We start from the raw sequence: 20,964 nt of genomic DNA on the forward strand, positions 1-20,964 counted from the left end.
GAAGGTTCAAGAAGTTCTCAGCCCAGGGCTCGTGCTTAAGTTGGAGAAATTCCATTGTTAGCCTGCCCGCCCCCTTTTGGTGCAGGGAGTCTTCATTAACTTTCTCCCAATATCTTCTTATAACAAGTTTCCTTGCATTGTTGGGGATTAGATCCGGATCTTTCCAGTAGTGGGGAAGACCTAATTTATCCCAGGCAGATTTCATCTCCTTCAACCATGGAATTTTCTCCAGTGCCTGGGGAGCGGCTATGAGCTCTCTTATAGCCAACCTATATGGTTCGAGTTCAACAGATTTCCATAAACGAATCCAATAGGAGAGCGGTCTTAGGGCCGCTGTGGTTTTAATGCTATTTAAACCAAGGTCGAGCCTTAGAGGGATCATTGGTGTGCCCATACCTAACCGGGACACCTGTCTAAGGAAGTTATTTTCTTTAGTTTGCAGAATGTCCAGGTTTTTGTGCGATCCCCAAAGTTCCGCTCCGTATAGGGCTGCCGCTCGGATTTGAACATTGTAAATCTCCGCAAGTATGTTCCAAGGGGGGCTCGGAGCCTTTCTAGATCTACGGACAAGGGCCCCACCTCTTTGGCTTATAATAAGAGCCCCTTTGTCAATGGCTGCCTTCCATTTGCCTGTAGATGATAGTCTTATACCCAAATAGTCGAACTCTTCTACTTTCTCCAACGGAATCGAGTTCATTTCTATTCTAACGCGCGGTCGTTTCTTTGAAGTGCTATATATCATAAGTTTTGTTTTCTTGACGTTTACATCCAGACCATAATCACTACAATAGACACAGAATTGGTTGATCAGATTTTGGATTCCCATTGGCGATTTCGATAGCAAAATTGTATCATCTGCATATAGCAGACACGGGATTTTTTTCCCAACCAGTTTAGGTGAATCATTTGTGCAATTCTCTAAGTAGTGGATGCAATTATTGATATAGAGCAGAAAAAGAGTGGGTGCCAGAACACATCCCTGTCTAACTCCTTTTTTAATAGCTACGGGGTCAGTCAGCTCTCCCCCCTGCCCACATCTAATTTGAGCGAAAGTATTTTCATGTAGTTGGGCAATGAGTTTCAGAAGACCAGATGGCACTCCCATGTTTGATAATGTTGACCACAGCAAGTTCCTGGGGATCAAATCAAATGCGGCTCTGAGATCTATAAAGACCACATAGAGATTACCCCTCCCCAGGTCAACATTCTTCCATTTTATTGACAGGAATCTTAGGGCTTGGTCAACTGTACTCACTGCAGGTCTAAATCCCACTTGTAGGTCAGAGAGAGCTTCAGACTCCCTAATCCATTCGTCAAGATGGAGCAGGAGATGTTTAGCATACATTTTTTGGGAGTTATCAAGAAGACAGATCGGACGATAGTCGGCGGGGATGTTGGGATTTCCTTTTTTAAAGATGGGTACAATTTCCGCCCCTTTCCAAGTAGGTGGAGCGGGAGCCCCCGCTGCAGTTGCATTGTAGATAAGATTGAGATATGGAGCCCATATGTCGGGTCTTGACTTGTATAAATCACCAGGAATCTTATCTGGGCCAGGGGCCTTTCCCCATTTCAATGAATCTATTGCTGCTCTTGTTTCGGTTAGAGAGAATATAATCGGGGTGGTCTCTTGGGATATCGAGGCATCAGGGGCCCACAGAGATGCTTCAGATTCGTATAGTTGCCCAAAGTGCTCTACCCATGTTGCTGAGAGAATTGAGGAGCCGGGTGCGGCAGGGGAATCACTGCAGTCGTCAGCTATTGGTTTCCAAAACCTAGATGTGTTATTGGATTTAGCAGTCTCCAGAATGGAAACCCATCTGGCCTCTTCCCAGCTTCTGCGTGCCTTGGAACATTCCTTCTTGTAATCTTTCCTGGCTATTCTTAACAGCTCAGCATGGCCTTCTTTAATTGCTTTCAGAAGCGATAGTTGTGCTTCCCTGCAAAAGTTGTTGAACCAGGGAGCGCAGTGCTTTTTATTTGGGTTGTTGAAAATCTTTTTTGTAAAAAGGTGCTTTAAAGATTGAAACAATTCAGTGTGGGCTGCTAAGAGTCGGTCACCCTCCCCATCCTCGCTAAGCCAAATCATACACTCCATTTGGTTGGCAAGCAGATTGTATATAGATGCCACGTGTTTAGGGGAAGAAGTAACAGATTCCCATTTTAGATTGCGTCTGTTATTTGTTAGGGCCAGCTGAGGAGCATAGGTCTTAGAGTGGGGCACTTTAAACGAAGGGAAGAGACCTCTAGTCGATAGGATCAGCGGGTCATGATCACTCTCGATCTGCTCTTGAACCCTCATATCGAGCATATGGCTCCACAATTGGATGTCAAGAAGTATATAATCAATATGACTACTGTGCCCACCGCGCCTAAAGGTAGCTTGCAGATTTGCATCCGAGCGCAAGCGACCGTTACAGGCTCGGAGGCCGTGAGCTAGTGTGATATCAGCCAGTAAGCGCGCAGATTTGTTCAGTCTTGGTCTTTTGTTGGAGACTAGCTAAGGGATGCCCCAATAGGCATCCTCTTCTTTACATATCCCTTGAACTAAGGGATTGGGTTCGAAAGTAACATTAAAGTCCCCTCCAATCAAGACAAAGGAGGAGGAATTGTTTTTAAGGAAACTATCCAGAATGGACACGACATCAGAATCAGGATGGGAGCTCACATTCCAATTATAGATATTAATTAATAGTAAAGGTCTCTCTTCAGAAATCGTAATTAATAGGACTTGCAAATCAGGGCAACCCATATCTATTTCTTCTGACTTGCATCTAAGAGAACTATTTAACCACACAAGCAGCCCTCCCGATGGTCTCCCAGAAGATGACTTGCATGCTGGAACCCAATAGCTTTTAAAGCCTAGTCTATATTTGGGTTCCAGTGCCCACGTTTCTTGGAAGAGGCAAATCAGGTGATCATCGATAAAGTTGCCCCATCCTGGGCTTTGTAGTTTGCTTTCCAACCCTGCTATATTCCAGCTGAGTACCTTATCGAGATCCTCTGTTTTTGTGGGCCATACTTTGTTCTGGGGATATTTCCTGCAGGGGGGGATACTGCTAGGAACCATGCTATTTCCCTCAGGTATATTAGAACCAGTAGCTTTCTCACTCTGTGCCTTGTTCACCTCGCTGGATGTAACCCCAGCTATATTTGCAATTGGTAGATTGGCCATGCGGGAGGACCCCACAATACAAGGAACGATTGACAGGCTAGGAGTACATTCCTCGCTTGCTTGGCACATGGTGCTTGTGAGTGAACCCTGGTTAGCAAAATCTGCCAAGATCAAAGGGACAACAAAGTTAGAGATGCTGGGGACCGTAAGGTGAATGTCCTCAACTTCACAAAAACTCGGAGCCACTTCCGAAAGGTCATCTCCTAGTCAGTCTGTCTCAGAAAGAGATGATGAAGGGCATCTAGGGCCGAATACAGGGATAGACTGTGTATGGATAGCGGGGGGAACCCCATGTGATGGCGGCGAATGTCTACTCCAAGATGGCATAGGGGGAGGATAAAACACTTGTAACCTACAAAGAGAAGCTTTGCCAATTATAGGATAAGGTCTATTAGCATTTAAAAAAAGCCGTTGGACAAGGTCAGGAGAGTTAAAGTTAATAACAATGCAGTCCCCTGAACCGACCTTCGCTAGGGAACCCACCCATCCTACCCTTCTTACCATCAATATTGAGGGTATCATGGGGAAAGCAAACCCCGCGTTCGCGTGCAACCAATGAATGACCTTATTTTTAAGTTCGGCGAAAGATTCGGTGAGATGAGGTTTGAGTTCAGGTACATTCGTTATGATGAGAACCAATGGACATGATTCTGGTGGTAAATGAAGCACTTTTGGATCTAACATACCACTGATCTTGCCCCTCTTCAGGGGTCCTAGTGGAGGGTGCTCCAAAGTGGGGTTACCTTCTCCCAGATTAATTACTGGGTTATTCCATGGGGCGGTTCCTTTTGGGAGGGGAATTGGGACCATGTGGGGCTTATTCATTGACATACTAGGTGCTTTGACGGAGCTGGGCCAATCTTGGTTTAAAGAGGAAAGAGAAATCTTGGGTATTTGGCCAGTGGGTCTTTTGGTAATAGTAGGGTCATGATTAAGGGGGGGATGAGATTGAGTTTCTACGGGTGGAGCAGTTATTGGTAACTGGTTATTGATAAGACTTTCCAGTTGTCCTCAATTGTTTGAAGGCGGGCTAAAATAGGGCGGAAAAGTTTTGTAAGCTCATCTCTTATGAGATCCCTGGTATGCTCATTTGCCAAGTGGTCGTTGGTGTAGTGTGAGGGGATTAAAATTGCATCCTTATTGGATGGCTGAGCCAAATTAAAGGGGCTCAAAGTCCTTGATCGTTTGTTTTTAATAGCGGGTTCCCTTCGTTTCCTTTTTCCTTTGGTATTAGAATCTACTAGGGTGAAGGGGCCTTCATTAGGGGGACTCCGAGCCAACAAATTTGGCGCGGCACAGGTGGTGATTACGTTTGGAGTTTCGTCCTGAAACTCCTGGGGGATTTTGGAGGAAGAGGGGAGAGGGGAAGTCAGTACAGACTGTAATTCTGTTCGCAGCTGGGACTGTGGAGCAGAGCTATCATGATCTAGGCTATTAATTGAGGGAGGGGGGATAGCTAAGCGTCGCTGCACTAACTCTATTTCTTTTTCAAGTTCCCCAACAGCCTTTTGCAGGAATCCATCTAGGGTTTTGTTAGAATGCTGCTTTCCTTCCAACCCCCTCCCTCGTCGTCGACCCATTATCCTTAGGACCAGGGTCCTCTAGTGAGCCCCCGGCTTATAAGGATATTTAGGCTTTTGGGACCCACCCTCTGCCACTATAAATACAGGGGAAATTTAAAAAAACAAAAAGGAGAAAAAATACAACGCGATTTATGAGCTTCACAGACCCTACTGGTCTCAAGACCCAGAAACAAGTCCAAAGTCAAAGACCCGAAGTATATAGCCCGGCCCAACCAATTTTCGGGCGCTGGCGAGCACAGGACGGGTAGTGAGTTATAGGCTCCTGCCCTTAGAAGAGGAGTGGAGCCGCCTCCGTGCGCCCTCCAGGAAACGAGATTCAATAGGCAGTTATATGGTGCGCTGTAAAAAAGAAATTCGTTGAGTACAATGAAAACCTGCGAATATCCGGCTTAGGTTGATGATTTTCCACGTGCTTGTTGGGACCTGAGGCTCAATGGAAAGGCTGCCCACGCACCGAGCAGAGGAACTTGGATTCTCCTTCAGACAGCCTTGGACAAGTTGGCTGCCTGGTCCAGACGTCTTGGAGTGGATGTCAGGGGGGTGGCCCTGCCCTGCCTCTTCCTGGCAATGACGGGCAAGGACGGGCCTGCCCTTGGCCCGGGCTTTGCCCGGGCGCCGCCTGCGCGCGTCCCGCGACGGCGGGAGCGCGATTCAGTTTTCAAAGGGCTCCTGCCCCTTGCACTCCTTCCCGGCACACAACAGCGCTTCCCGCGACGGCGGGAGCGCGATTCAGTTTTCAAAGGGCTCCTGCCCCTTGCACTCCTTCCCGGCACACAACAGCGCTTCCCGCAACGGCGGGAGCGCGATTCAGTTTTTAAAGGGCTCCTGCCCCTTGCACTCCTTCCCGGCACACAACAGCTCAGAAGCTTTAGGCCTGTAGCTTTAAAAAAGTGCTGAGATAGTCATTCATGTTGGCTTTACCTTAAAAAGGCCAATCGGGCAAATGCAGAGATAAAAAGAAGCACTGCAAAGTATATTATTTGAATGATATATATTTTTTGCGAATATGTATGTTTTGGTGCTTTGTTTGCTTAAAAAGCATATACATCTCCAGCTACATACTTCACCAACTGTGTTTTAATCGGCAAATACAAGAATATTTTGTTCAATGCCCCGAAGATAATGTACAACTGTCAGGAAAAAAGCATTGGCGCTATGGGATAACTACATCTATGCGTGGGAACTAGCAACATCAAAATATCAGACTGGCAGTGCTCAACGCTGATCACACAAGATCACTGCACCAAAACAGGCTCTGTTAAAAGTAAACTGACTACACACTAGAGCATCACTTCAGTTAGAACATTATGGTGGTCATTAAGAGTTTGGCTGGCGGCAGAGGCCGCCCGCCAAACTCTTCCTGCCCTCAAACCGCCTGTGCTGTGTGACCCCCGCCGGCACTAATCGGACTTCATCGCAGGGCCAGAGGAAACAGTGTTTCTGCCCGCCGGCCCTGCAGTGAACAGGGCCTTAACACTGACGCCGTCTCCTAATGGAGCCGGCGCCAATGTGGCGGTGCAGCGGGTGCAGCAGCACCTGTTGCGCATTCCACTGCCAGGAATTCAGGCAATGGAATGCGCAAGGGGGCTGTGCATGGGGGCTCCTGCACTGCCCATCCCAAGTGCATGGGAAGTGCAGGGGCCCCCAGGGGCCTCTCGAGTCCCCCATTCCGCCAGCCTTTAACCTCCGGGAACTGTCATGGAAAGGCTGGCGGATGGGGACTCCTTATCCCCAGGGCGACACTGCAAGCAACACTGCCCTGGAGGATGTGAAACCACCCGGACCTCCAGGCTGCTGGCTTGCGACAGCCTGGCAGTGTCGGTGGTCTGACCATGGCGGCTCCACCACAGTCATAATGTGGCGGTTCCACCGCCACCGCGAGTCTGCCAGTCATGAGACCACCAGACTCGTAATGACCACCATTGTCAACTTTGAGTGTCAAGCCAGCGAGGTCCCACATGACATCCTAAACTAAAACTCTTGTTATTGCGCACCCAGTGGTTGAAGTGGGTGGGAACTATTGGAACGATATTCCCAATTTTTTAAAATATTTACAAAACAGTTCCCCTACTTTTTGTTTAAAAAAATCAACTATTCCTGAACAGTAAATACTGTCCATAAGGTTCCGAACACCAAAAGAGCAGAGAGGGGGGAGCTCCTGAACTGCAAACACAAGGAGGAGATTGTCAGATTTAAAAAAACAAGAAAATGACATGCCTTCTCACTAGGATGCCTACTACCTGAAAGAAATGTACATGTGTACAATTGGTTAATCAGTAAATCTGAAGGCTGCTTTAGAAATGCTATAATACTTTAATTATTTGGCTCATTTGAAGCTTCATAGTGACAAAGATTCATTCTTTTTGAGAGGTAATGTAAGGATGTTACCAGCCAAGTTCTAGGTTGCGTCCTCCTGAAAGGAAAGTAATAAAAAAAGTTTGTTCTACATGCAGTCTGATTCCCTATTACTAAAACTATATAGTTTGGAAGCACTTTGTTTTAACAAATGCTAAAGCTTTTTGCACAATTTTCAGCAGCCTATCTTATACTGTGGGTAATGCAACTTTAAAATCACTTGTATCACTGTAAATATGCATGTCACTATTCCCTAGTGCATAAAGCAGGATTAAATTCTGTTATTGGTTAAAAAAGCAGAAATCTGCCCTAATCACACTAATAATTTGAACTTTCATAACATAATAGAGTGAATTTCCCGATGATTACCTTAAATTGCATTTATTCTCCTTTTAAGAAGTATGTTTTATTTTCTCCGCATTTACCTGAATGTGTGAATGACGTACAAGAAAGTTTCTGAGTATTTCTGTTTTTTTTAGCCAGATCTGTGTCCCCGCCACCAAGCACACTGGCCCCACCTATAAAGCACACCTGCCCTGCCCACGGCATTCAGGATCACAGCTCCGATACTCTTTTCTTACCTACTCCAACACTGCGCCCAGCGAGCAAACATCCAGCTTTCTCTCCCAGTGTCTCTAACTCAAGCAGGTTTCATGCTCCAAAAATGGGAACAAACGTATATTTCATAAATAAAATCTCCTTACCGACGTGCCACAGCTTCTTTGTCAAAACCTCTGGTTACCGGTGCGATGGTACAGCCTGTTCACACTGGGCAGGTACTGACAGCAGCTTCAACTGCACATCCGAAAACGCCAGAAAGTGTGGGCTCTCCACGCAGGGGCCGCAAAGCCATTCCAAACAGACCAGAGGCCGAGGAGGATTGGCTGCACCTTTACCGTCGCTCACAGCCTGCCAAATGAGGCACTTCCTAGCGCTTGGGCCGGCCTAAGAATGCCTTCCTCGAGTCCCCACACCCACTCAACCCCCTGAGCTAAACGCATAGACGCTCTTGGGTGGCTTTGGCGTGGGTGCAGACTCCTGCATGGAGAATTTCTTGGCCAGATAGTGGTAATGCGTTCCCAAGCTGCTACGGGCACTCCCCATCCTAAAATCAAAACAATAGTACGTAAAGACAGAGGGCAAGATTTAATTCCTGGCGGACGGCCCATTGTTTCACCAGGGCGATGGAATAAGCCGCCCACCATATATATATATAAATGATCGCCAAGCTGGCAGTCATTTAGAAAGCAATGACGGGAATTGCCTCACTTTGGTTCCTGTCAATGCATTTAGCGGCTTGGTACAGAGCTCCGCCAGCAGAACGGAGCCCTGCACCAAACAGTTTTCTTTTAATTTTCAAAAAGAAAATCCCATTTAGAAATTTTCTTTTTGAAAAGAAAAAATTAAATGCACCCCTCGCCATGGGAGTCAATGCCCATTACCGTCAGTGAGTTCCTGGCGGTGAGAGGAAGTGAATACTGACCCCTACTTCTGCTCATCTAAACTAAGTGGGCAGAATTGCAGGTCTGCCTCCCATGGCCTCCCATGCCCTTTTCTCCACAGGGCCGTAAGAGAGGTTAAATTATGGCAGAGATGGAGTAGTATCTGCTGTGATTAAACCTATGGTCCGCCGGCATCTAACTTTGGTGGGCGGAACGCTATCTTGGCAGTAAGGATACTCAGACGCCTTTGTGACGGAGTATCCTTACTTCCAAGAATTAAAACAGGCCTTGAATGTTTAAGGACTCTGGGGCACATTTATCACAACTGTTACAGTCCCAGGACATTTGAACACACTGCACACCATGATTAATCAACCATATATTGACTGTCATAGTGTGCCTTCACAACGTGCAGTACATACACAGCCAGCCATAGTGAACCACTGACAGGATGTCTCACAAAGAGAGCCAGAGTCTTCCTCACAGAGTATCGTTTACTTACTAAGGTCTGTCATTGACGACTATCATCCTTTCATTCCACAGACCCTTCTTTCATTCCTGTTTGACGTTCTTGGCAACAGTTCTTGGGGGGACTTTTTGGACATGAAGACCTCAGTCAGCAGGTAAGAAGCCAGTCCTGCCAAAAGCATCTGCTTTTTGTGTCTCCTCACAGTGTTCTCCTGGACACACATTTATCTATTGATCCCTCCAATAATTCCTTTCATGCTAGTAGTGCAATTGTAGTTAAACGTGGAACTTCTTGCTTTCAACTCTCCTGACTCATTTGTAAATCTCCAGCCCCAGAGATGTACAACCTGCAAGAAGAATTGAACAATTTCTGGCTAGCAGCCTTGCCTAATAAATAGCAAGGCTCGGGCAAAGTCAGTCACATGCCATGATCACCTACCACAGATCGATGCCAGGATGAACCTTGGTGATACCCTGTGGGAACTGTATTCAAAATAGGTGAAGGTGACACTTTTAGATGCCTTTTGAAAAAGGTTTTCGGTAAATAGTATTTTGCTTCATTTCTCAACAATGTACTGGGGTCAGGGCTGTTTTCAGGCTGAGGATCCCTCATTCAGCACTCCAATGGAATTACACTCCTGATGAGGCCTCCAGAAAAGACAGTGTATTCTAGATTTGGCCTCCAGAAGTGGACATATCAACCAAAATAATATTAACATGTTTTGTAAATAGCACTTTTAAAAATATTTGTCATTTCAAAGTATTCTAAATAGCAGGTGTTACTGTTAACACATGGTACCCATTTTTTTACCTCAAAAGTGTGGCAGGCCGTGTAGGCCCTGTGCAGCATTCAGGTTGAGCATTGGTCTCAGAAGTGAGCTCTTAATTCACTGAAGTATCTTACCAGAACAAGGCACAATAGGCCAAGCATGGTAGTTGAAGCTGATACAATGCTCCAGGTGAAGCCTCAAGAGCTAGACATAATACTACAGAGAAGAGTTCTCCAGTCTTCCTTCTTTTGATGGTGGAAGCACCTCTCTTTCTCAGCATCCAATATTCACCTCTCCCTTCAATCTTATTAAAGGGCTTATCTCCTTCGATGTCTTCAGGCTTGAGAACCCAAAGATGGATCTCTAATCCATAGTCTAGAAGTGCTCACTCTCCAGTCTTGTACTTTGCCCTCTCTAAGTCAGGATAAGCTTCAGGACAAATAGGTGTTGCAGGTGTGGGCAGTTCTGCAGGGATTTACCCTCACCTACAGAATTCTGGCAGCAGATATTAAGTCATATCTTGGGGTGCTTTGTAACCCTGACAAATGTTCTAACCTTAAGTTACGTTAAAATAGATGTAAAGACTAGCATTTACACAAATTCTATGCCTGCCCTAACCCTAACTGTCAATGAATTTAAATAAAATTAAATAAGTATATTTAATGTTACCCTAGCAATATTCCTAAAATTTTCTCTAATTCAGTGCAAGCAATTTAAATAAAAAAGTAACCTAACTCTAAATCTAACCTATAAGCAGAGGAGGATCCTTCACTATGGTGAAGGAACGTTGCCCCTGTGGCTGAGATAGTTCACTATTGTTTTATTTTTCTGCTGCTGGCTCAGCCAGCAGTGCAGGGAGTGCAGGGCTGGCCCACGGGAGGTGTCGGGAGGAATGGAGTGAACCTAAGTGCGCATGCGCGCTTAGGTTTCTCCAGCCTGGCTGTGTTTAATCTTTAACAGCCGGGCTGGAGAAACTACACAGATCCCAGGGCTGTGTCTGAGCGGCAGTCTGAGCTGCTCAGACCAATCCTGATGCTGTTTTCATGCTAGGTTTAGCATGAAAGCAGCACCAGGATGGCTGGGGAGCTTGTGCTGGTGTCGTAGTGAATGCTGGGACACCACATCGAGGAAACAGGAGTAAGGCAGCAAGAGACGGCGGGAGACAGCGGTCCAAGGTAAATTTATTTATTTATTTATTTGTTTTTTTAATTTCCCCCCTCCGTCAAACTGCCCCAGACACACTTCCCCTTGAGATTTGCGGCGGCAGCCACTGCCTATAAGTGATGTAAATACTTAACCATAACAATTAGACATTTTAAATAGATATCAAAGTCAGATATTTAACCATGACCATAACCCCTAATTCAGAATGATGAACATGTTACTTACCTTCGGTAACACGTTATCTGGTAGATTGACTATCTAGCTGCAGATTCCTTACCTGTTATTTTCCCAGGCGTCAGGCTGGATCCAGAAACCTTTGCTGAGCAATTCCCCTTGCCGCTCCGTCAGGTGGCTCCATTCGGCTCTGCATGGAGCCGTTGGCGCCGGATATGGCGTCATGCCCACCTATTTAGGTGCCACTCAGGTGCACAGACATCAGTTACTTTTACCATAACTTCCCACACCAGAAGCGCAGAGCCATGATGAGAACTGGTGCAATGTGTGTCAAAACTAGGGCCCTGAAAAAGGGATTACCCTAACCCTAGTAACAAGTCTGCAAAGCGGGGATGCATGGGTGGGTGTAAGGAATCTCCAGCTAGATAGTCTCTACCAGATAATGCATGACCAAAGGTACGTAAGAGACTTCTAACTGCAGATTGCTTACCTTTGATTACCCAAGCCATATCCTCCTGGTGCTAGTCTGTGGACAGTGTTTTAGACTAACAAGTCCTGCAGAATGGAACAGGCTCAATGTCTGTCCCTGTGGACCTGACTGTCCAGGCAGTCATGTTTGGCAAAAATGTGCAGGGATGCCCACGTTGCTGCCTGACAGATGTCCAGGACTGCGACTCCACATGCTAATGCCAGGTCTGCAGCTTTTATCTGTTGGAATGGGCCCTTATCCCCTCAGCGGGCTGCTTCTTAGTAAGGGTGCAGCAGAGAATGACCCAGCACGAAATGATCCGCTTCTGTATTGACCGTCCCTTCTTTGCTCCCACATACCCCACAAAGAGTTGATCATCCACGCAAAATTCTTTTGTGTGGTCAAGGTAGAACAGCCACGCTCTTTTTGGGTGCAGCCGGTTGAGTCTCTCCTCTTCCTTAGAGGGATATGGGAGAGCAAAGAAGGTGGGCAAGGTGATAGTTTGACCCAGATGAAATGGGGTCTCCACTATGGGGAGAAAAGAGGCACAGGTCAGTAGCACCACCTTTTCTGGAAACACAGTGAGCTAACACGGCTTAGATGATAAGGCCTGTATCTCACTCACTCTCCAGGCAGATGTTATTGCCACTAAGAAGTCTGTCTTGATGGTGAGCAGACAGAGGGGGCAGTTGTGCAATGGCTCGAAAGGAGTGCACATGAGATATGTGAGAACTAGGTTGAGATCCCACTGATGCATTACAAAGGGCGTAGGAGGAAACATTTACAAGCCCTTTAAGGAATCTATTTACAAAAGGGGCTTTGAAAAGAGAGGGTTGATCAAGCAGCAGCAAAAAAGCTGAGAGAGCTAGCCCTTCAGTGTCCCCAGGGAGGAACCCTGTTGGGCAAGAGAAAGAATGAAAATAAGAATATCAGACAAAGAAGCAGTGAGAGAATCTATAAACTTCTCAGTACAATAGCTTACAAAATTTCACCAGCGGCAGGCGTATATCCTTTTTGTGGAGGAATGCCTGGCTGCCAAGATAATATTGCAGACCTCAGGAGGAAGTTCAAAAGATGTCAACTGCCGCCGCTCAAACTCCACAGATGAAGGCGCAGAGTTGACAGGTTCCGGTGGAGGACCCTCCTCTGCTGCTCTGACAGAAGATCCTCCTGAAGGGGGCCTGATCGGAGGATCAATGTTCATTTTCAGAAGCTGGGGATACCAGACGCTCCGTGTCCAATCCGGAGCCATAAGGATTACTTGGGCCCGGTCATTCTTGACCTTCTTGAGAACTCTGGGCATTAATGGTATGGGCAGAAACTAGTACAGGAGGCCTGAGCTCCACTTGCGCTGAAAAGCATCGCCAAGCAAGTGCCGCTTCGGAAACTCCAACGTGCAATACTGCTGATGTTGCACGTTCTCTTCAGAGGCAAGTATATCTAACCAAGGCTCTCCCCACTGCTGAAAGAGACCTTGCACCACCTCCGAACAGAGATGCCACTCATGATCCGCTAGACATCAGCGGGTGAGTTTGTCCGCTCTGGTGTTCAGAAAACCCGCCAGGTGTTGAACTATCAGGGTTATTCCCTGCTGTTCCAGCCATGTCCAGATACGCAGGGCCTTTTGACAAAGGGTCCAAGATCCCACCCCACCCTGCTTGTTGCAGTACCACATGGCGGTGGTGTTGTCATTGAACACGTGCACTAACTTCCCCTTGACAGAGGGAAGAAATGCTTTCAGCTCTAGTCGTATCGCCCTGATCTCCAACATATTGATGTGGAGGCTGGATTCTGCCAGAGACCAGAGTCCTCTGATCTCCACCTCTCCCAGATGGCCGCCCCATCCCAGAAGTGACACATCTATCACTGCTGTGAGGTCTGGCTGGGGCAGAGAGAGGAGTCTGCCTCTGACCCAATTGTGCTTTGTTAATCACCAGTGCAGGTTTTCACAGTTCCCCCCAAGATCTGGACCATGTCGAAGAGATTTCCTTGATGCTGTGCCCACTGGAACTTCAGGTCGGACTTCCGAGCCCGCATATGCCATCTAGTATGTTTTACCAGCAGGATGCAGGAGGCCATGAGGCCCAGCAGCCTCAGAGTCATTCTAACCGAAATCTAGGACAGAGGCTGAAACATTGATATTATAGCCTGAATATCCTGGTCTCGTTGCTTGGGAGGATAAGCCCGAAACTGCACTGTATCCAGAACTGCTCCTATGAAAGGGAGCATCAGAGAGGGAGTCAGGTGTGACTTTGGCACGTTTATAGTGAACCCCAGTGAATACAGAAGGTTTGCTGTAGTCTGGAGGTGGGAGACTACTTCCTGGGGTGAACTTGCCTCCACCAGCCAGTTGAGGTAGGGGAAGACTGAAACCCCTAACCTGCACAGATGAGCTGCGACCACTACCATCACTTTGGTGAACACCTGAGGGGCACTTTTAAGGCAAAATGGCAGCACAGTGAACTGAAAGAGTGGTCTACATTGAACCGCAGGTAGTACCTGTGGGTCAGCAGGATTGGGATATGGAAATACGTATCCTCCAAGTCTAGTGCTGCCAACCAGTCTTCAGGGTCAATGGCAGACAAGACCTGAGCCAACATGGGCATATTCACTCATCTTTCTTGAGGAAGAGATTTACGGTCCATAAGTCTAGAATAGGGCGAAGACCCTTGTTCTTTATGGGTATCAGAAAGTAGCTGGAATAACAACTACTGCCTACTTCTGATATCAGGACCCTTTCTATGGCTATCTTTGCCAATAAGGCCGTAACTTCCTCTCGAAGCAGACACAAATGATCCTCCACCAGCTGTTCAAACGTAGGTGGGATAGGAGGAGGAAAGGATTGAAAAGGCAGAACACAGCCCTTCCAGATGATCTGTAGTACCAATGCATCTGATGTTATTGACTTCCAGTAGAGGAGATGATGGTACATTCTCCCTCCAAATGGGCAAGCATGGTCCTGCAGATGCAAACTAGGAGATCTTAGAGGCTGTAGCTGCTGGGGGCTGTCCGGTAGACAAATTGTGGTCAGCAGATCCTCTAGATCTGAAGGCACCTCACCCACATCCTTGCATACCCTAGAATGGTTGCGAGGGACGGTGGCTGGCATAGGGCTGGCACAGTGCCACGCCCCTTCAGTAGCCACAAAAGGGGCTGAAAGGCAGACAATGGATGAGGTGTCTCCGAGAGGCCCAAGGACTTGGCCATAGCCTCAGAGTCCTTAAAGCGCTCCAGAGCCAAGTCTGCCTTCTCGCCAAACAAGCTAATGCCATTGAAGGGCATGTCCATCAGATTTGCTTGGACATCCCCTGAAAAACCAGATGTCCTCAGCAGGTGTGGCGCCCTAAGGCCACTGTTGACACAACCACTCTGCCCAGTGAGTCAGTCATGTCTAAGCCACACCATATGGTGAACTTAGCTGCACCTCTCCCGTCTTTTACTGCTTGGAAGGGTTAGCTCGGGTCTCCTCCGAGACCTGAGGCATCACTTGTGCAACCATGTCCCAAATAGTATGGGACAAACGGCCCAATAAGCACGAGGTGTTTACCTACTTCAGTGCCAGGCTGGTGGGAGGAAACAACTTCTTCCCAAGATGGTCCAGCCTCTTGGATTCCCCATCCGGGGGAGCGGAAGGGAATGAGCCATGGGATGCAGAGACTTGGACAACCAAGCTCTCAGGGTTGGGGTGTTGGCTGAGAAAGCTAGGGTCACCCTGAGCGGGCCAATTGCATCAGGAAATCATCCTATGAACAGGAGCCCCTGTGCTGGGCTTGGACCAAGTGCCCAGCAGGACGTCTGAAAGTGCCTCAGAGAAGGGCAAAAGGGGTTCAGATGTTGAAGCCCCAGGTTGAAGCACTTCTGTCAAGATGTTGATCTTAACAGCCACTGAGGGCAGTTCGAGGTGAAAGACCTCCACTGCCCTGTGCACCACCATTGCCTAGGATCCTCCATTCTCTGCAGCTACAATGGGGGAAGAGAGAAATCCAGTGTCTGGAGAGGTGTCCCAACCACTGTCCTCTCCTAGCTCCTCATACCAGTCCATAGATCTTTCTAGCTGATGTTCTAAAGGGCACAGAGACCCCTCCCACTCTTCTCCCATGCCTGGCATTTTAAAATAAGGGCCAGGCAATGATCTGGCACCTGTGAGCGCCATTGGTGCCGGAATAGGTGTTGTGCAACACCGTTCTGGCTCCAGATCATCGGGTATAAGAATCGGGCTGGCGACGGCAGTGGCTGCTGGCAGTACCGGGAGCATTGGTGCTGTGACAGGCGCCGGGGAAGGTCACCTGGGTATGACCAGTGCCAGTCCGTATCCAGACTCTGATCCCTTAGACTCTGCCAGAGCAGAGGCCGAAGCCAATGGCGTGGATCCAATTGGAGTCTCATCTGACCCTGCAGGTCTCAAAGGCCCACCAGAGTGGTGAGCCCACTCAAATACACAGCGCTTTGCCTCATAGAACTCCTTTATTTGAGGGGTGTCAACACAGTCCCCGCAAAAGGGGGGAGACGCCTAGTAAAACCGCTTAACGGCTCTGCAAAACCGTCCCAAGAATGCCTATATCAGCTGACAGACGAGGTGAAGTCGAAGCCCTCTTGGACTTCTTCTTCTTGTGCCTCTTTCCTTAGTGTCCCGAGGACCTTAACTGGGAGGAAGAGGACTTGGGACTCCGAGATCAGTCCTGCAACCTCCTTCTTGACCAGGACCCAGACCTTCTTGAAGTCGTGCATGCCAGTGTTGCCGACTGCCAGGCCGCAAGCAGCTTTAGGGACTGCTCTCTCAAAGCCTTTGGCTCCATGGCCCAGCAGTCTGAGCATGACTTGGAGTCGTGGTCACACTTGAGGCACCACAGGCAAATGATATGGGGATCAGTGACTGACATGGCACGGTGACAGGCACCACACTGTTTGAACCCAGCCTTCCTCAAAGACATTCTCAACAGACTTGCAAAAAACTCAACAAAATGTCAATTAAAGGCCTGTCAAAAAGCAACAAAGGGGTAGCTTTCTGCGGATCTGCGCTAACTGGCGTGAAAAGGAAAGAACTGATGCCTACGTGCCCGGGTGGCACTTATATAGGTGGCCGCAACATCACATCCGGTGCCAACAATGCCACGCAGAGCTGAATGGAACCACCTGATGGGGCACGCAAATGGTATTGCTCAGCAAAAGTTAACAGATCCAGCCTGACTCCTGGGAAAATCAAAGGTAAGGCATCTGCAGCTTAAAGTCTCTATCAGATAAAATTCTGAATATATTAGGTGATATTATCCATATCACATTAAATTTGTAACCTTAACTTATCTATATGTCAATCTTAACCTATCATTTGTATTAAGTTACATTTATTAAAAACCCCTAAATCTTCATTTTATTATTACATTCAGTTAAATTACCATCCCTGATACTACTTTGTAATTAATATATATAAAATGAAAAACATTACCATAACCCTGAACTAATTAAAACACATTTAATTAATATTTAATTAATTTAAATAACACTTTAATAACCCTACCTCTAAGCCTTAATTAAATTAAAGTAATTTGCCATTTAAATTGCATTATATTCACCTAAAATGATGTCAGGACATTATATGCAGTGATACCATTGATGTAGTGCCATTGGTGTAGTGGCATTGGTGTAGTAACTCAACCGTGACATGATGCCATTGATGTAACTGGGTGCACCAAAGGAATCTGTGAGTGGGTGCTGTAAGTAATCCAAAATGGGGAAAGCACTGCATTGGGTCCTCAATAATGATCTGTTTCTCTCTCCAGTGACTATGAGGACGGGACCTTGTTGGACAACGAGGCATCACTGCGCATTCCCGTCAAGTATGCAATCAATGTCATCGGAACTGGGTAAGGACAGTGCCCCATGCAAATCACTATGTGATCCAATAATATGTTCCACACCCCTTCAAATGAACTACATCTCTTCAAAGAAGGTCCACCCTGTCAAAGACATTATGCTCATTAAAACTACTGTGCAACACTGAAAGAAAGGAGCCCCTTCAGAGGCCTTGTGCTCCCTCAAAAATATATACCCAGTGAGTGTGCTGCACCCTGTCAAAGATATGCAGCCCATCAGAGTCACCATGAAATTTTAACAATCTGCAGCCTCAAACCCCTAAGAGCCTTGCACCCCACTAAAGAACCTACTTCTTTAAAACACTGCACCTCTAAAGACACTACACCATATCAAATAAACGTCACCCTATGAAGTACTGTACCCCATTAGAGAAGCTGAACTCGATACAAGCATTGCAGACCCTGAAGAACAGTCTACCCCATCAAAGGCATTACAGGGCTTAAAAGACCACCCCCCCCCCAAATAAACTGCAGCTCAGAAATTGATGACGGCACCTTTCAGCGACCATACTTCATCAAATACACGGCAACCCACTAAACTTTGCAAACCACGCCATTGACAATGTAACACATTAAAGACACCATCCCATGTTAAGGGCACTGCCTCCTACCCCCTCAAATCATGGAGTCTACACCACATCAAAAAAGGTGTATCCTATTAAAACACAACCTTCCCCTCAAGAGCAGAACAGTCCGTCAAAAAAGCATTCCGCCAAACACATGGAAACCTTTTTGGTGCAATAGACCAACCAAGTTACATCTTATCCTGTATGGTGTACTACACTCCAATAGAGTGTTTAATCCTATCAATACTGCATGTCATACCATGGACAACTCAGATAAACTGTGCCTCTAGACCTGTACGAGTTCATACACTGCACACCCTGCCATGTACCCATTCAAAAACACTGCATCTGCCATTAACCAGTTTGAGAGTCTGCTTCTCTGTACTGTTTACTAGTTAAAAAGGAAGTGGAAGAGGGTGTCTAATATTTTAGGTCCCTTAATGTGTTCCATGAGGTTATCGACCCTCTCATAAGGCCTTTAAATTGGTAAGACGTTCAAGTGTACAAGATTGGAGGAGGCTTTAGTTAGGTTGTCAGGAGGTTCACTCACCAAGTTGGAGAAATACAACTGTGAAGGTCTGGTACCAGATAAAAATGTTTCTTACTTTCTGTAAATGTATTTTTGCTAGAAACATAATTTTTCTGTGCATTCCTCACATTGTGAATTATCCTTCCAGGCTTCAGACTGGTCAGGAAAAGCTTTTCCCAGCAATAGCCAACACTGCATAGTGGCACCATGCAGCTTTAACTGTAATTCCATCTCCAGACATGACAACCACCAGTGTACAATAGAGACGAACCGATTTGCGGCTGTCAGTTCCTAATACTTTATCTACACTCATTGAGGCATGTGGAGAATAAGCAGGAGTAAGGACAGTGACAAATACGACACAAACCAACCTAACCATGATTCTTCAAGCAGTATTGAGCTGCTCTAAAAATCTCAAAGAAGAGTGTGGATAAAGCTGAATGTCAAACAATTGTTATCCAAACCAGAGCAACTCAGAAAAAATTACAAGTAAATAAACCAAAAGGCAAAGTCCTCACATCCGCAAGAACCAATTACTGCTGGTTCAAACATCTCCAGAGCACTATACTTATTAATTACCTGAGCAGCTCGAAACTCCCTCCAAAGATGTATGTGTTAAATTCCTACATGATTTCACCAGTAAATCCAGAAAAATTTGAGAGAATTATGATTTGAACTCTAAACCACCTTCCTTATCACCTAAATTCCAAGCAGCATGGAAGAACGTTTCCAACATCTCCCCAGCCAACAAATCAACATCATAAAGCTCAAACCAACCAGTTATTTCTTAGACCACATCCACTCCAAGATCATTAAAAGCAATTTCACCCTCTTCCAGACTGCTTGGTCTTAATTAATCAATGCTTTCCTGAGCCAGGGAATCTTCCCTACTTTGATAAATGGTCTCAAATTGACCAGCTACCCATGAAACTCAAACATAACCCATTGAATCCTGCCAGCGTTCATCCAATTTCCAATCTCCATTTCCTTGAAAAAGCCACTGAGGCAATTGCAGCTAATTAACTAATTTCATTCTTTGAAAAGGAAGTCTCTATAGCCTCTGACCAGTCTGACTCCATGGACAGTTTCAGCAATCAGTCAGCTACTGTAAAAGTTTTTAACAATGCATGTCAGATTCTGAACTAAAGTGACAGTGTTTAACATTTTTTATCAACTAATCTGCGGGCCTTTAACAAGTGGAGTGCTCATCACAATTTTATACACAAATCATAACTGGCAAAGTGAAGTTGGTGTGTCCCTTAAGACTCAATTGTTGCTCCGGCACATGAACAACTAGATGGAGCCACTTGGTCTGATTATGAGAGACTCTGGCTTAAACTTACATTAATATGCCAATGATACACAACTGTATCCAAAAACCTCAAACCTTCAAGACATCATCATCTTAAGAAACTGTCTCTCTCACTTAGAGGATTGGAAGAAGGAAATGACCTCCTCCTGAACCCAGAGAAAACTGAGTTTCAATTACCAGCCACTTCTGCAAGAAAAATTGAAATATCGCTTCTGAACCAGTATCTCCTCTTCCCCCCAAAAAAATACAACAGTTGATTCAGGTCTCACGTTCATACCATATATTAATAGCATAAGACAATCTGGAGAACACATCTGTCATTTTGGGGCAGAGCTCCCACTCGTGATCCTCCAGTGAAAGACAGCAGAGCGCGTCCGCCCTCACACTGATGGAAGCCGGTGATATGAGCTGCTACTGGGAAGAATCCCCAATGGTGTGCCCACTTCCACTGGAAAATTATGACCCCACATTTCCCCGTCTATTATTAGACAGTGGTAGTGTCCTTCAAAATCTAAGGGCCTCATTACGAGTGTCACAGTCTTCAAACTGCCACACTCGCGGTCAGGACCTCCACATTAAAACCCTGGTGGTTAGACCACCAGGGAATCGCCAGCACCGGCAATATCCATGATCCCGCGGCCTGGCGGTGGCAGAGATTGTAATCCGCCAGAGCAGCACTGCATGCAGCGCTGCCCTGCGGATTACTACCTTGTTCTCCTCCAGCCTTTTTATTGCAGTAACACCGCCATGAAAAGGCTAATGGAGAATAGGTGCAGGGGCCACAGGGGGGCCCTACACTGCCTATGCACTTGGCATGGGCACTGCAAAGGCCCCCCTGCCCAGCAACGTCGCAATGCTCACTGTCTGCTTTCCAGACAGTAAACATTTCAAGGGTGCTGGCTCCAGCATTGCCGCCGACTCGATTACACGCCAGAGACAATACTGTAGCCTGTTTCCCCCCAGGCTGGCAGGTGGAAACTGAGGTTTCTGCCCATCGACCCTAGCGGGAAGTTCTTAATTACTCCGGTAGGGGTGGTTGCCACGAAGGAGGCGGCCATGCTGTCGGGAGTTCCAAACTCTTAATTAGGTC

At 46.7% G+C, this 20,964-nt stretch overlaps 1 protein-coding gene across 1 annotated transcript in view; it reads left to right on the forward strand.

Moving 5' to 3' along the window:
* ITGAL (integrin subunit alpha L) overlaps window positions 1–20,964 on the forward strand; it is a 448,305-nt gene that overhangs the window by 395,070 nt on the left and 32,271 nt on the right. The window contains exons 22-23 of the mRNA XM_069244383.1: window positions 9,096–9,175; window positions 17,375–17,458. Coding sequence (XP_069100484.1) covers window positions 9,096–9,175; window positions 17,375–17,458 — 164 coding nt within the window. The remainder of the gene's footprint in view (window positions 1–9,095; window positions 9,176–17,374; window positions 17,459–20,964) is intronic.

Source organism: Pleurodeles waltl, chromosome 7 (assembly GCF_031143425.1).
Source record: "Pleurodeles waltl isolate 20211129_DDA chromosome 7, aPleWal1.hap1.20221129, whole genome shotgun sequence".
Classification (NCBI taxonomy): domain Eukaryota; kingdom Metazoa; phylum Chordata; class Amphibia; order Caudata; family Salamandridae; genus Pleurodeles; species Pleurodeles waltl.